The 14623-nt window shown below is 38.5% G+C and overlaps 1 protein-coding gene across 1 annotated transcript in view; it reads right to left on the minus strand.

Moving 5' to 3' along the window:
- Nucleotides 1–12586, minus strand: part of SLC15A5 (solute carrier family 15 member 5) — a 31658-nt gene extending 19072 nt beyond the window's left edge. Inside the window, exons 1-5 of the mRNA XM_014256007.2 lie at nucleotides 12468–12586; nucleotides 10342–10845; nucleotides 8038–8260; nucleotides 3899–4068; nucleotides 1778–1998 (exon numbers count right to left, since the gene is read on the minus strand). Of these exons, the coding sequence (XP_014111482.2) occupies nucleotides 1778–1998; nucleotides 3899–4068; nucleotides 8038–8260; nucleotides 10342–10654 (927 nt within the window). The 5' untranslated portion in view covers nucleotides 10655–10845; nucleotides 12468–12586. The remainder of the gene's footprint in view (nucleotides 1–1777; nucleotides 1999–3898; nucleotides 4069–8037; nucleotides 8261–10341; nucleotides 10846–12467) is intronic.
- Between the last annotated feature and the right edge of the window lie 2037 nt (nucleotides 12587–14623).

The following is a 14623-nucleotide window of genomic DNA, read 5'->3' on the forward strand; positions in this document are numbered from 1 at the left end:
GAAGAGCTGTTGAGTTTATAAAAAAGTGTAAAATCAAAATCCTGATGGCTTTTGCCAACAGATTTACAGATTTTTCAGTGGGTTTTTTTGCTTGTTTGTCTGGGGATTTTTTTTTTTGAGAAAGCTTGATTAACTAATTTCATGTGCAGCAGAGAGCCATGATCCACACTATTTTACAAACTGGAAAACTCCAACTTGAGCAAATCACAGATTACAGACATGACAGAACTTAACCTAGAACTGGATATTTTTACCCTGTATCTGTTTTTACTGAGTTCTAGATTCCAGCAGCATTCTGCACACTCTTCAATAAAATCAGTGATTTCAAACTCAGGTAGAATATTACTGCTTTTTATCAGTCTGATAATTAATGTATAATTGTTAACTGAGCTGTGTAGGGTTTCTCATCAATGGTTATAGTCAACCCTGCCCACCACGAGTCCATGCTAAAGAATTACTCCAATACACAAAATATTTTTCACCTACATTCCTCCTTCAAAAGGAAATACAAATTGTAAAAGGGAGAATAAATAGAAACAAAACTATGTATGTTTAGAACTAAGTCAAATTTTGTTGGTTCCTCATTTCCAAGGCCTATTACAAATAAAAATTGACTTCTTAATAGGAATTAAAATATCATCGACATGAATCACAGGCACTGAAAGCTGTTAACTTAATAATTTGAAGAAAATGCTATTAATCTTTACAAAAAAGATACTGAACTATCTCTGAGTTTGAGAAAGAGCCCTAAACATATTGGAAATTCTGCCAAAGGATTAAATTATTTCAGCAGTGGAAAGACACCTATATTTTCTAGAGAAATACTTTATAATAAACTTGATAAGTGATAATATCTGTTTAATTTTCATATAGTCACTAATGCATAACCTTGGTCATGTAGGTGTGATTGTTGGTTTTGAACAGGGTTTTTTTTTTTGTTTGTTTGGGATTTTTTGTGCTTCTGGGGGGAGGGAAGGAATTGGGGAGGGAAGAGGAGAAAGAATGAGGCAGATGGATGGAAACATGGAATGATGGCATGAGGAAGTGCCAATGGAGCAGGATATGCCACATATTTGTAAGAACTTCCTTAAGCAACATTTAAACACCAATGAGTGAAAACGAATTTCCAAGGCAAACTTGTCATTCCAGTTGCCAAAGGGGAACCCTCCAACTCCTGCTTCTTCAGGATCACCCAGACAAAGGAATCTGAAGGAATCACGTCAGCTTAAGGAGTTTCTTGACACATTTACTTTTGCAGAAGTGAAAAGAACCTCACAGCCCGACAGAGGGGCTGCTGCTCTCCACAAATGGAAACCCACCCACTTCCACTGTAGGTACAACAGCCACAAGATCCTGTCAAAACAGTCGGAGAAAAATGCAACCAAAACAGCAAATAAAGATTTTTCTACTTCTCCCCAAAAGTGAGGGAACACTCAGGAAATTGGAAAATTCCATTTTAATCAGCCTGAGTCTCAGTGTTGATGACATGGCGTCATGGGGAGAACAGGGCTCTCACACAAGATGGTTCAGCCAGTAAAAAGGTTCCTAGAAAGAAGTAGCAAGCACTCACAAAAGCTTCTTAATGAGCCTTGACCAAGTCAATTTTTATTATTTGAGGAGTTCAGAGGCTGCAGCAAGGTATATCCTTAGGCAATTAAAGCTATGCAAGGCTGCTCAGCTGGCAAAACAACATTTAGGAGAAAACCACCTAGAGAGATAATATTAAGCACGTGTCAGAGTCTATATCAAGCTTTTTGTTCCAAAGCCGCGTACCCACCTGCATAACGCACGTTCTGTACAGGATCTGGAAAGCGAACAAGGGGAAGAGTCTGGTGAGTGACTTGGTGCCTTCCACCTGGGTCTCACTGTACTGACCACCGTGGTTTTCCTTGGCATGGTCCAGCCAGCTGGCCACGGCTGTGCTCAAGTAGCGATACCGCGCACCGCACGTCTTCAGGGCGCTAAAAATGACCCCAAAAGTCGTCAGCAGGGAGCTGTCTGCAGACAATCAGAGACATTAGACACTGGTATGGCTTTTACCTGCTCTCAAGATAAACAAGCCAAAACAAAACATTTTGGGATTGAAAATATAAGCTGGTATATTCAACTTTGTCTTTTTAGGGAGGGGAAGGTCATAGCTCTGGATTTGTTTAAAAAAATTCTTTTTTGAACCCATGTGGTTCACAAGTCAATTGTTACAAAAGCAATCCTGTCCAACAGCCATGGAGGAGAGTCCCTTTTATTACCAAACATTTGACACACCAAAATGTGTTTCTCTGGTTGAGCAGGTAAAGTATTAATTGCCTTTGTTTTTTCTTTCCATTTATTGAATATCTATCAAATGCCTGCTGAAGTCCCGTAGCAAGGGAAAGGAAGTAGCAAAGTGAGAAGGAAAAGGAGTTAAAAAAACTCATTTGGAAAATGTTCTTGGATGGATTTCAAGGCCAGAATGCACATCTCAGGTCTTCCAAGTGGCATGCAGGACAAAAGAGGAGTTTCCAGTCTAGTACTTGGCATATTAAAACTTATTGACTGGTTACTGGGTTCACGAATTGCCAGCTTGGTTCTCAGATGAAATAGAAGTAGAATGAGCACAAAACTGTTAGCTTCAGGCTTGGGAATACAGGTTCATTTACCTTTGGCAAATTGCCATCCATACAGATAGGGGTTATGGCACTTCTATGCTTTTCTGAGTGCTGAAGCACTACAATAAATTGAGTATTTCTGAATAAACACTTTCCAAAACCCAAAGTGAACTAAGACTGCAGAATGAAAATGTCTCCTACTATCTCTGATGTGAAAATGATCTGATCTAGAAATATCCATTGACACCTGCTTGAAGCACTTGCTTTAAAGTACTAAGCAAGGGTGTTTTATTAGATAAACTAATATTTAAAACTCCCTGGCTGCATGGTATTAACCTGCAGAATGTTGTCTCTATGGAATAAAATCTGAAATAGCATATCAAAACCTGAAAACAGAGAGCTGGTAGAGTTTCTGTTGTTCTGTAGGACTGTACTAGGTAACTATTCTCACCATTCATTCTAAGTGATATTTAAGTTTCAGACCTAGATTATTTTAAGAGCAACTCTGAAGACTAAAAGAATAAAAAAAGTGCAGAATTCCAGAGTGAATTGACTAAGAAGCTAACCAGAAAACAAGTGGGACCTGGGGGCTCTTCTCAAAGCAGAGTTAGTTTCAGAAGTAAATAAAAGATAAGAGGAAATTTGGTACTATCTCAATTCACTGCCAGAGCTTGAAATGAGATGTTTCAAGTTAGAAACTTTCAATGAGATGTTTCAAGTTTGAGAAATGTTATTTTGCTTTGCCCTACAGCAGAGAGTGGACATTCACAGAAAGGGAATAAGAAGTAATGTGATGTTACTGCTCTGCAAGTAACTTCTGAACCCAGTCAGGTTTGACATCAGAAGATGCACTGAGTGCTCCATGACAAGCCCAGCAGAGAGCTCAGTGAAGCAGCAGCTCTGCCGTGTCCTGGCTCATCTGACCTGGGCTCCAAGATGGTCATGGCCCTCTCCTTTCCTCTGGAATGTGAGGGGTTGGGCAGACAAAAGGTTGAATGAAACGTGACAAAATCAATTCCACCAGCAGCAGGAATTATTATACCTCTTCCTGCACAGGCAAAGGCTGTGACACCTGCGCTGACACAACAGAAAACAAACAGAAGTTTGGTTACCAGAGACTGCTTCCCACTTTTACAACCTACCCAGAGTCTCCAGAGAATAGATATCCTTCCTCACATGCAGATTTTGGAGGGCTAAACCCCAAGGATTGCCAGCCAAACAGGGCAGAGTCATAGAAGAAATAGTTTAGATATGCAAATTGATTTCTTCTGTGAAAGTAAATCTCTAAAGATGTTTCCTGAGTTACCTCTTACCTGTTTTGGGTTTGTAAATCATTTCACCCCGAACCATGTGAACTGTGATCATAGCCATAAGCCCAGACACAAATGGGATAAGAAAGCCAAGGTTCCTGGCCACGGACTGCTGGATGTAAGAAATGCTGACAAAGACCACTGCTGAATTCAGGTTAACCAACCAATGAAACCTGGAACACAGAGACAAGAGAGAGAAAAGTGGAGAGGCTGAACAGTATAAAAACCTTTACAGAAGATTAAAACAGCCAATTAAAGGCATGGTTAAGTATAGTAATCATGGACACATCAGTACCATGCACACATTAGCACAGCAATTAAAACAGATTTTCACTCAAATGTCTCAGCTCCAAGAGGTATATGATTAAAGTAAGTGTACTAAGGCAGTAGAGCTGAACAAATATTTCCAGTCTAGTACTGGAAATATTCTTGTGGGTGACATTAATTAAATACATCAACATTTACCATTTACACATTTAATATCTGGTAACAAGTTTTGTGTATGAAATATCGAATCATATGCTTCCAACTTGAGAAATGTCTTAATGCCACAACCCTTTGGTTAAGAAATATTAAATGCTAAAAAAATGTAAGAAATATTAAAATTTTTTTTATCAGTTATTAGCTGGAAGGCTCAGTTTGAATTTTTGTTAGCTTCTGGAATACCTTGACAAGGAGGTTCCCCTACAAAACTTTCTCTGAGACTGTAACTGGTAGCAGAGGTGCTTCCCAAGTAAGTACTGAGCCCCTCCTAATCAGAGAAGATCTCCAAAGGATAAATCACACACTCCTGGAAGCAGATGGCATACCACTAGTGACAGGCAGTTTGACCCCCTGAAAATAATATAATTATTGAGCAGTATTATCCCAATGTGTCAAAGATTACAGCTTGGAATCAACTCCAGGAAAGAGATTTCTTTGCCTTCGCTGGAGCCATAGCAAAATGGTTTACTTAAAGGTGAAATACACATCAATGCATAATTATAAAACTTATTGCATATTACTGGAAGAAGGAAAACTTTCTTGCTCAGTGCCACTTCTGCATCATGCATGCTGTTTGAACTTGAGTATTTGGGCCAATGAATCTAGAATTATCTTCTCGGTGACAAAAAGATTTGGAATTATGTTATTCAATGATGATACATTTGGAGGGATTTTGTACATAAAAATATTGACCCATTCAACTAAAGCTTTTAAAAAAATATAATTGTATGACTCATTTGGCTAGAACTTGTGTAAAAGTTCTGAATCAATTTTTAACTGACAATGTTTAAGTTAGGAGCTTCAGTGGCTGTTTTCCAGACTTTCTAAAGAAGTGTCCTGACACTCTTCATGACTCCATAAGTGCCTGGAAATAGGAGCATCCAAATAAAACCCTGGAGTAGAGGAGAGCACTTTCATTTTTCACTGCTGCATAGCAATGTACTTTAAGACAGAAATGTAAAGTTCCTATACTCTTACAAAAGTGAAAAGGAAAAGAAGCCCAACAAATGTGTTAGCAATCCCTATGGCCAAAACAAGAAAGATGAACTAACCTCGACACACACAAGAATTCTGGGATGTGCTCATATCATACTGACAGCAGCAGATCAGTATTCAGGCCTTTAATGCATAAAGAGTCCCAGAGCTCACATCAGGGCATGTCAGATTAGTCAGATACATCAAACTGAATATCCTGGCCAGCTTTGCAGGGAAGAGCTCCTTCCTGAAGCTTCAGCACTCTGAGGCCTCTTCACAACAAGAGCCAAAATCCAACTTGAGAGGTTCACTTCAAGAATGCAGTGCAGATACAAATTTAAATGATACAAGCCCACATGAACCTAAAACTCTTCTTAAAACATTTTAAAGGGATGCTTTTGTGTTGAAAACTTTAAAGAAGTAACATCCAGGTGATTCTTATTGAAAAGTATTGTTTATGTTTGCATGTCTTTGTAGGAGGAGGTCAGTTTTTTGAAAATTACTTTTAAAACACAATGTGGGGGGAAAATCCCAAAGAAGAAGAATTTTTTTAAAAAAGTCAAAGTGTATTGAGGAAAATGGCATAAATTGATATGTGGAAACAAAGCAGAGAGAGTGAGGGTGGGAAATGCCATTGGTGCCATGTTCTCTGCAGCTTTTACAGCAAGGCTGTAAGACAAGATACAGCTCTGCTCATTCTCACTGCACCCTTGGCTCTCACTCTCTGCCTCCACAGACAGAATGTATTTCTGCTGCAAAATAGTGCCAGACCATAACCTTAACCCCAGAAATGCAGAAGGCTCTAGAAAAATTTAGTCTGACAGAATCCAAGTTTTTCTTCACTTACAATTGGTATATTCTATTTATTTATAAGGTCAGAGCCAGAGTACATACTGCAGGTTAGAACCAAGCTGTAAGATGTGCCAAGCAATCTTCTTGAAGGATTGAATTAGAAAACAGGTAATTACCAGGACTTTTAACCCAATCTTTAATTCAATAATTCTGATTGCTTAGACAGAACTTGGCTAAGATCAGACTCAAATTCATCAAGAGTATGCCATCCCATTTTATATCATTTTAAAATTCAATCCTGTGACAAACATCCACCAAGAGAGAACAGGCTACCAAGAAAAAGTGATTATATTCTGAGATGTTTAATGAGATTAAAAATGCTTAGAATGAAACCCCCATTTTTCTAAATTTTGAGATTGCATCCCAGCAGCCCCTCCTTGGGTGCCAGTGTAAAAATTAATTTTTTTTTCAAATCACACATGTGCCTTTCTTGATATTTCCAAAGTTCCAAGAACTGACCCATTTGGATTCCCCCAAGGAACTTTTTATTCGTATTATATTTCCTTTGTAATCAACACTGAGACATGTCACTTTGATTAAACACAATTCTGAATGGCTAAGACCACAGTACAATAAACTCTCCAGAGCTATCATTCAGAACAACTGATTGCTCTCCAGTCTTAATCCCCGAGAGTCTTATTTAATCAAAATGATGTTGCTAATTAAGGATTAAAGCTCAGAATAGAGTAAAAAGGAAAGATTTTTTTTCCTCTTCTTTCCTATGGGCAGGTCAAGGAGGCAGAATCTGCTCTAAGGAACCAAACAGTCTCATCCACCTTTGGTAAAGCTACTTTATTCACTGAAGTTTGGATTTAATTCAAAACTCCTTGATATTAACATAATTGGAGGAAAAAAGAATAGCCAGGAAAGCCATCCCCAAAGGAGGAGAGACCTGATTCACCAAGATCTTCATTGATTCTTCAGCACTGCATTGTTAGTATGCAAATGGGCTCCTTTTTTAATAACCATGTGTGTAAAGGAGAAAAAAGGGGGAAGTTCAGAGCTTTCTTTCACCCTGCCTTGAAGTAGGAGTATGGAGAGTCCTGCTGCAACTCCCTCACTGCATGGTATATTAGAAAATATATTATATTAGAAAATATAGCACTCTCTATATGGCTACAGAGGGGGCAAATAAGGGCAAACAAATCAGAAACCACCTCCCTGGTAATGCATGGAGAAAGAAATAGTTAATAAAAAAATGCATAAAAGAAATCCAAACCCTGATTTTTAAGATAATTTTCAGAGCAATTTTTCCTAAAGAATGAGAAAAAAATTAACAAAAACACAAATGCTAAGTGGCTTGTCAGATGCCAGAACCTCACAGCAAAAAAGCTGAAATAATACAGCAGATCTCTACCACTGAGTTCAGTTTGAGATTACTCACAATCCTGATTTCCAGCAAACCAGCAGCCTACTGCTGCCTGACACTGCTAAAAATTTATCCTGGTGTAAATCCCAATATATCATTGAATTTTGCCACTTTTTAGGAGCAAAATATCCTAAAGACATAGCCATGTTAAAGGCAGAAAAGCAAATGAGTATGTTTTTCCAACAGTAAGGTTAGCAAGTCTTTTGAGTATTTGGGCAAACTGTTTAATCCCGAAAACTCTGACTGAACACTTCTGTAGGAGGACAAAAATAGATTCTCACCTACTAGCAAAAGGAAAAAGCCAGGAAAAGTTTTAACTCTTGGAAACTCTTCCAAAATCTCAAAGTTCTGCCATCAAAAACAAAACACGAAACACACCACGCACAGAACCTTTGAATTTCAGCCGCGCATTTCAACGCTCCATCATTCCCAGCGGATATTTAACCAACAATAAACTACCAACCAGTTGAAAAACGAAAGCAGCTCCTTTGGGCCACAGTCCTCGAGGCTGTAGGCACTCAGTGGACACACAATGGCTCTTATGCCTCCTATTCCCAGGCTGGCTGTGAGGAGTGCAAAGTAGAAGATGATTTTCTGCTCCCTTTTGGGTAGGGTGAGAAGAACGTGGCGTCTGTCAATGTGAATGTCTTCAAAGGGGAATGATACCACAGGTAACAGTGCTGTGCCTGGAATGGAAAGAAAATTGTCATTTGAAAGGAATTAGAATCAGATGAATAAGACATATTTTTTGGAGTAACTATGTTGAAAAGACAGATGGAAAATCAAAGATATACAACAGAAAAGCATAAAGAGGGAGAGGCAGAATTCTGTAGAGAGGCAGAAACATTTTGGATGTTGCTATGTAAACCAATACCACTATGGACCTCTGAAAACCAAACCTCCTCTGAAGGGCTTGTAAAGATTCAGGTACTTCTACCAACTGAACTACCAATTAGCTAAAAAAAACCCTCAAAACATCCTACAGTGGAGTGCAGATTTTTTTTTTTCCCCCCGTCTTCTAAAATCCCAGAATTGCAGTCAGAACCATAATTTAAGAAATAAATTCTCAATACTTCTGTGGAAAACATTTTCTTTTTCTGTAGCAGCTTCACAGAAAATATAATTCTCATAGAATTTAACTACAGAAGCACTGCCATGAATTGCATTTGCCACTTCTAGTCTGCAAAGCAAGTCTTTCAGATTTAGTTATAGATTGTTCAAGTTTTACTGGACACTAAGCTTAAAATATATTGATGTTTCAACAACACCAGTATTTAGCCGTTACTATAACTGTGCATTAAACTTTAATATATCAGGAATGTTTAATGATTTACCTCCAAAGGAAGAAATGTAGATAAAACAATACCCAAATGCATCAAATTGTGTTTGTGTCTCCAATATTCTGCTTTAAGAAATGAACTGAAAGGACAAGTGGCAGGAAGAGGTTTAAACCAGAATACCAGGTGAGAAAGAGTGGAACACAAAGCAAACATTTTTCCAGACTACTTGAATAATGATTTTGCAATCAGCTCAAGAACATAACAGGAATTACTCTGATTTTATTTTTTTTACTTGCTTTGTTGCATGTCTTAATAACAATGTGGCTGGCTAGTGTAGAAATCAGACTTGCTCAACAACTGGTTCAAGCAAGAAGCATTTCTATCAACTTGGTTTAATTTGACAGAGTAACCAGCAGATTGTGCTGGGAGATGTCCTACTCTAGGAGGCCAAAATGGTGCATGGGAGATGCACTACCTGCTATAGAACAGGTGGATTTTGTTTGAGAAGTGCTTTTTCTGGTAAAAAGTGCTCAAAATAATACCCAGGGAAGATTCAGAACGTGCCAACAGAAGACAGGACCTCAGTGAAAAGGCAAACGCAAACTGAAGGCAAAGTTTGTTTATACTGGTATGTATTAAATACTTTTCCTCTTGACCAAATACAAAAGTCCTTTGTAGCTTTACACAGAACCTTACTCCTAGCAGCAGGGAAGCAGTTCCTAAATTCTCTTTCTCGCTGAAGCCTTGCATTTGTGCCAAACACTAATAACCTTAGGGACCAATTGGAAGAGTTGAGCATCCACACTGTCAATAGCTGACCCACTTCAGAGGAGCCAAGTTTGTGCACCAGCTGCTCAAGATGCACACACAAACATATTTTTTTTGTCTTGTTGAAAATATTGCCTCAGAAAACTACAGAGGTGAAAACACTGCAGTGCATTTAGCGGAGGAGTGATGCCTTAAGTTTTAAATTTTGTGTTTTCCAGATTCTCTACTGCATTAGTGTGTGACTCTGAACTTCATATAAAGTATTAGCACATTGTCTTCACAGGGTAGTTAGACAAAACAATTTTCTGCCTGAGAACCAAGGACACTCTTGCAGCTTCAGGTCCAAAAATTAAAAACTGTGATTTGAGGGGAGCAAAGTGAGAGGATGGGATTTCATCACCTGAAGCTGTAATTGGACGATTAACCCCAATATGGAAATGGACCAAAACTTATAAACGTGTGAAAACTCCTGACCCAGGGTCCATCTTGGGTGGAGCCACAGCCAGGCTCTTGCACTGCCCAAGGTGCATCCTTTGAAGGGTTTTTAATAAATACCCACTTTATTCCTTTATCTCTGTCTGGCCTCTGTTCCAGCCTCTCTAGGCACCAGGAGGAGCTGAGAAGGTGTTAAAAGAGGCTGGGAAAGACAGTCAGATGCCAAACACAGCGCGTTTCTGCCGGACAATTAGTAAAACACGACACAGTCTCCAGTCACCCACCTAGGAAGTGCAGGAACATGCAGATGCACACCAGCTTGATCCTCCCCACCAGGTACTCTGCCAGCCAGCCCACCAGCACTGGTGTCAGCGTGGAGGTGCCCACGAAGCACATATTGACCATGGCTGCCTGGTAGCTGCGGTAGCCGAGCCTGGCGGTGCAGAAGAGGATCATGTTGCACACGATGCCGAAGAAGGTGAACCTCTCGCACAGCTCCACCAGCAGCACACAAACAGCCTCGTGGAGCTTCTTCTCAGCTTGGGGCAGCTTCCCAGCACGCTCACTTCTCCCAGGTCGCTGCTCCTTGTCAGCCATGTGGTTCCAAAAGCCTTTCTCCTGCTTCTCTCTGCTGTCTGCGTCAGGCGGGCTCGTATTTTGCTTTTTTTGAGGAGATCAGCTTGAGTTTCAGGTATCCTTCTGTGCTCCCCCACTGTCATTAGCAGGCTGGTAAGAGTCTCGCTTTGAATTCCACACTCTGCTACTACAATTTCTTAGGGCACCTGTCACTTTTGAGATATTACATATAGGATCAAAGAGTATTAAAGCAAACCGAAACGAAATAATCAAAGAGCTAAGTGAAACATTTTGGCTTCTGAATTTAGCAACACTAGGAAGTTAAATAGTTTATTTAATTAGTTCATTTGGGGGTGAACAAGATTTTTCCCCAGAATTATATTGCACATTAAATTATGTGAATCCAATACTGTATGCTAAACTCAATTTATATGTTAAAGATAAAGGTTTACAAACACATGAAAGCTAACATTTTCAGCAGAATTCAAATAACAGATTGAGAAAATAATTTGGTTAAAGTAATCCAATACTTTAATTAGGCAACAACTGGAAAACAGTGAGTAGATAAAGACAAGGATTTTTTTTTTTTTAAGGTTAACATTATCCAGTGATTGTGTTATTTCTTTCTATTTCTGGTTGAAATTAAGATAAAGGTAATTATAAAAAAAATTAATGCTACTAGGTATAAGTTAGAAAAGCATATGTTAAAATAAAGCAAGTTGAATTTACTATCAAACGAAAAAAGAGCAACCTAACCCATAAGTATTTCCTAAGGCAGATTCTATCCTGTACCTGAAGGGGCACAGGCAATGCTCTTTAAAATCAAACAAAAGCCATTACAGCCTTGAAAGGGAATTAGAAAGAGCCCAACTCACAGTGCTTTATAATGTTCCTGCTACTTTATCCAAAGCAAAATTTGCTGATTTCCATTTCCAGGCCAGTTTTTCCATTTTGTGGGGCTCATTAAGATCACTAACACCTGTTCAAAATGCTCCCACCTACAAGAGGAAGCATCCCACATCTATCGTGTGCAAATTTAATGCCTACACATGTTAAGAGGAAGTGGAAAATCAGGTCAGCTCCTCTAAACAGAGCTCTTAGTGTTTCTGATGACATTTTTTTGAGACATGGGCTCTGCTGTTTGCTTCCATCTGTCCTTATAACTACTCAAATTTGGCCTCTTCAGATCTGTTTAGAATCTGAGAAGTGCTAAACCACAAAACAGAAGCACAAGAGTGTACAACCAGTATGGATAAAGATTCCAAGATTACCTACAATAAATAAAAAAATAAAAAGAGCAACCATGATTCAAACACCAAGCCTAAAAACCTCTGAAGCTTAAATCTGAGTATTAATAGGTTGTTTCCTAAAATTTAATATATTTTTTTAATCTATTACAAGTCTAAAGCAAAAACTCAGACAGTAAAAACCTCACAGTTTGCAGAGACACTCAATGGGGGATGAAAACAGCTGTGACTTATAACATGCTAGGAACTACTTCTGTTTTCTGATCTATGATATCTAAAATGGTTCTCCTTTGAGCAAACCAACCAGAGAAATCAAAAGTATGACTCAGGTTAGTTTCTTCATCAAAGCCTAAAGGAGCCCATCTCAAATCAAAATAGGACAGAGAAAAGCGTTTTACCTCAGAGGTTCACATATCTTCTCTTGTGTGAAGCCACTTTTATTTAACTGCTCATAAAAAACCCAATTTTTTCTTAAGCAAATACAACGGTATTTTAACACCAGGTAGAAAACATAAGGACAAAAACTCTTGCTCCAATAGACATTTGGATGTAAAATACTGTGTTTTCCTTTAGAGTGCCAAGTTTACCTGTTCTCATGGGTGCTAGCAGCTCACAGAGAGTCACATCATGGCAACCAGCACACAGAGCAGGGCTCCTAGCTAGGATGGCTTAGTCCTCATGTAGCTTCATTTATCCAAATTTGGGGTTACAAGGAAAAGGAAGTAATTGACTGAGCCTTATAAATGCCCTAGAAAGCAGGAAGTGGGTGATTTTCATGATTGCTTTGGAATTGCCTTTGCATGTGATCAATAAGGGCGTGGTGGTGACAGTCACAGATCAATCAGTACATGATTAACATGTTCAATCGAAGAGAATGGACAGCTCCATGTAACAATAGGATCTTTACTGATTTACTTTTTTAATCACTTCTGCAGCAATTATAGGTGGTCAGTCTATTTACTTGATGTGTTTTCTAGTGAATTCTACTTGAATCATCTGGCATTCAATTGGCTTATTCTTACACAAGGAAATAGAACTGCATAAAACTGATGAAAAAATCTCTATTATTTGCATTAACATATGTAGAGCTTTAAATATACTGAAGCTCCTAGAAACTGGACACACAAAATAACTGCTATTTCAAAATCCAGCCCTTCTGGCAGTACTTCTGCCTGCTAGTAAGGACTTTTTGTGTGTTTTTTTAACAAATCTTCCTTAATGATCTGCAAATGTGGCAGTCACATCTTGGAGAGAGGTTTATAAAAATTGTTCTCACATGGCAGTGTCAGCCCACTAGAGGTCTGGGTGTTAATAAAAGAGTTGCTGTTGGATGCCCCACCATCCCAGGTTAAAGGTTAATTCTTCTCATACTAGAACCTACACGTTAATGTTAGGTAAGTGAATTAAGCTGGTCAGGTTGGAAATTTTCTACTAATTTTCTCTGACAAGGGATAATTGTCAGTGTTTTTATTGTAGAGGTAATTTACTGAAATTGAAGAGGCAGAAGTCAGTGTCCAGCACAACAATTCTTCTAGCTAAAAGGTAGTGGTGGCTTTAGACCTCTGTTTGTGTTCTAGAAAGGTCAGTCTCTAATTTTTTAGTGAATTTAATTCTGCTTTACTCTTTTTTTAAAGAGCATGTGAGAGGTGTTACCCATCATCATTGCACTGGTTGTGGTTCCTGCTAAATATCCAGGGTGGGAACATAATTGATATGAACAAGGCTGACAGTGCAACACAAGAGTTTTGATACTTGTGAAAAAAAATTTATGTGGGTCAAACCTTCCTAGCTAGCACCAGGATTCCCATAACTTACCTGGTCTGAGGAGCTGGCTCAATGACCACTGACTTGGGGACTGCAATTCAAAGAAATGCAGAGTGAAAAGTTCATAGCTCAAAAAATCAACAGACAATTTATCTTCTAGGGTGAACTTTGTCTTTATTAACTTTTTAGATTTTTTTTTTTCCCTTGGTCCCTTTTTTTTCCATGTTTAGGTGTCACGTTGGACAATGTGTTAATTCCTATGCCCTACATCCTATTTCACAGGTGAATAATGAAATTCTTTTGTTGAAATTGCTACCTCAGACAACTATTTTAGTGATTTCTGCACTGCCTGCCACTGTGGCCTCAGAGTACTCTGGTCTGAAAGAGAACTGTGACAGAATATGGCAGTGTTTCTTTTGGAGTTCTCAGCATTTCAAACCCATATCTGGTGCTTCTGAGAAACTTTATCAACATCAGTAAAAATGCTGCCTAATATTTGTCTGACTCCATAGCAGGAGAATGAATATGTGCAAACCCCAAGTGCTTGTGAAGCATGTAAAAGGTCAATTAAGAAACTGAGATGTAGTCATCATGACTTTGAGAAAGCAAATTTATGAAATCTGTTAGTAAATCCACTAAAATAAAATTGTTCTATATTTTATAAAGATCTCTCAAATGTTTTAAAAGGACACTTTTAAATCTGAAGAATGGCATCTATGAAATAACCAGTTCTTAAAATTAATGATTATATGAGAAATTCTCTGAGAAGTTCTGGAACTATGGTACCACAGCAATTTTGAATAATTTTATTCTCCCTTTAGTAACTATTTATGCAAAAGTTTCCACACTTTAGCCAGATGTTAACTGGTAACCTTACCCAGTTCTGCCTTGCTGCAGGAGGGATGTTATATCTACCTTTTTCCATGGCCACTTTTGTCTATGAAAGTTCAAGACCAAAGTGAGACTTTAAATTTAGGGA

This window comes from Pseudopodoces humilis, chromosome 5 (assembly GCF_049639895.1).
Source record: "Pseudopodoces humilis isolate 2021_Gansu_Grassland_sample_001 chromosome 5, ASM4963989v1, whole genome shotgun sequence".
Lineage (NCBI taxonomy): Eukaryota > Metazoa > Chordata > Aves > Passeriformes > Paridae > Pseudopodoces > Pseudopodoces humilis.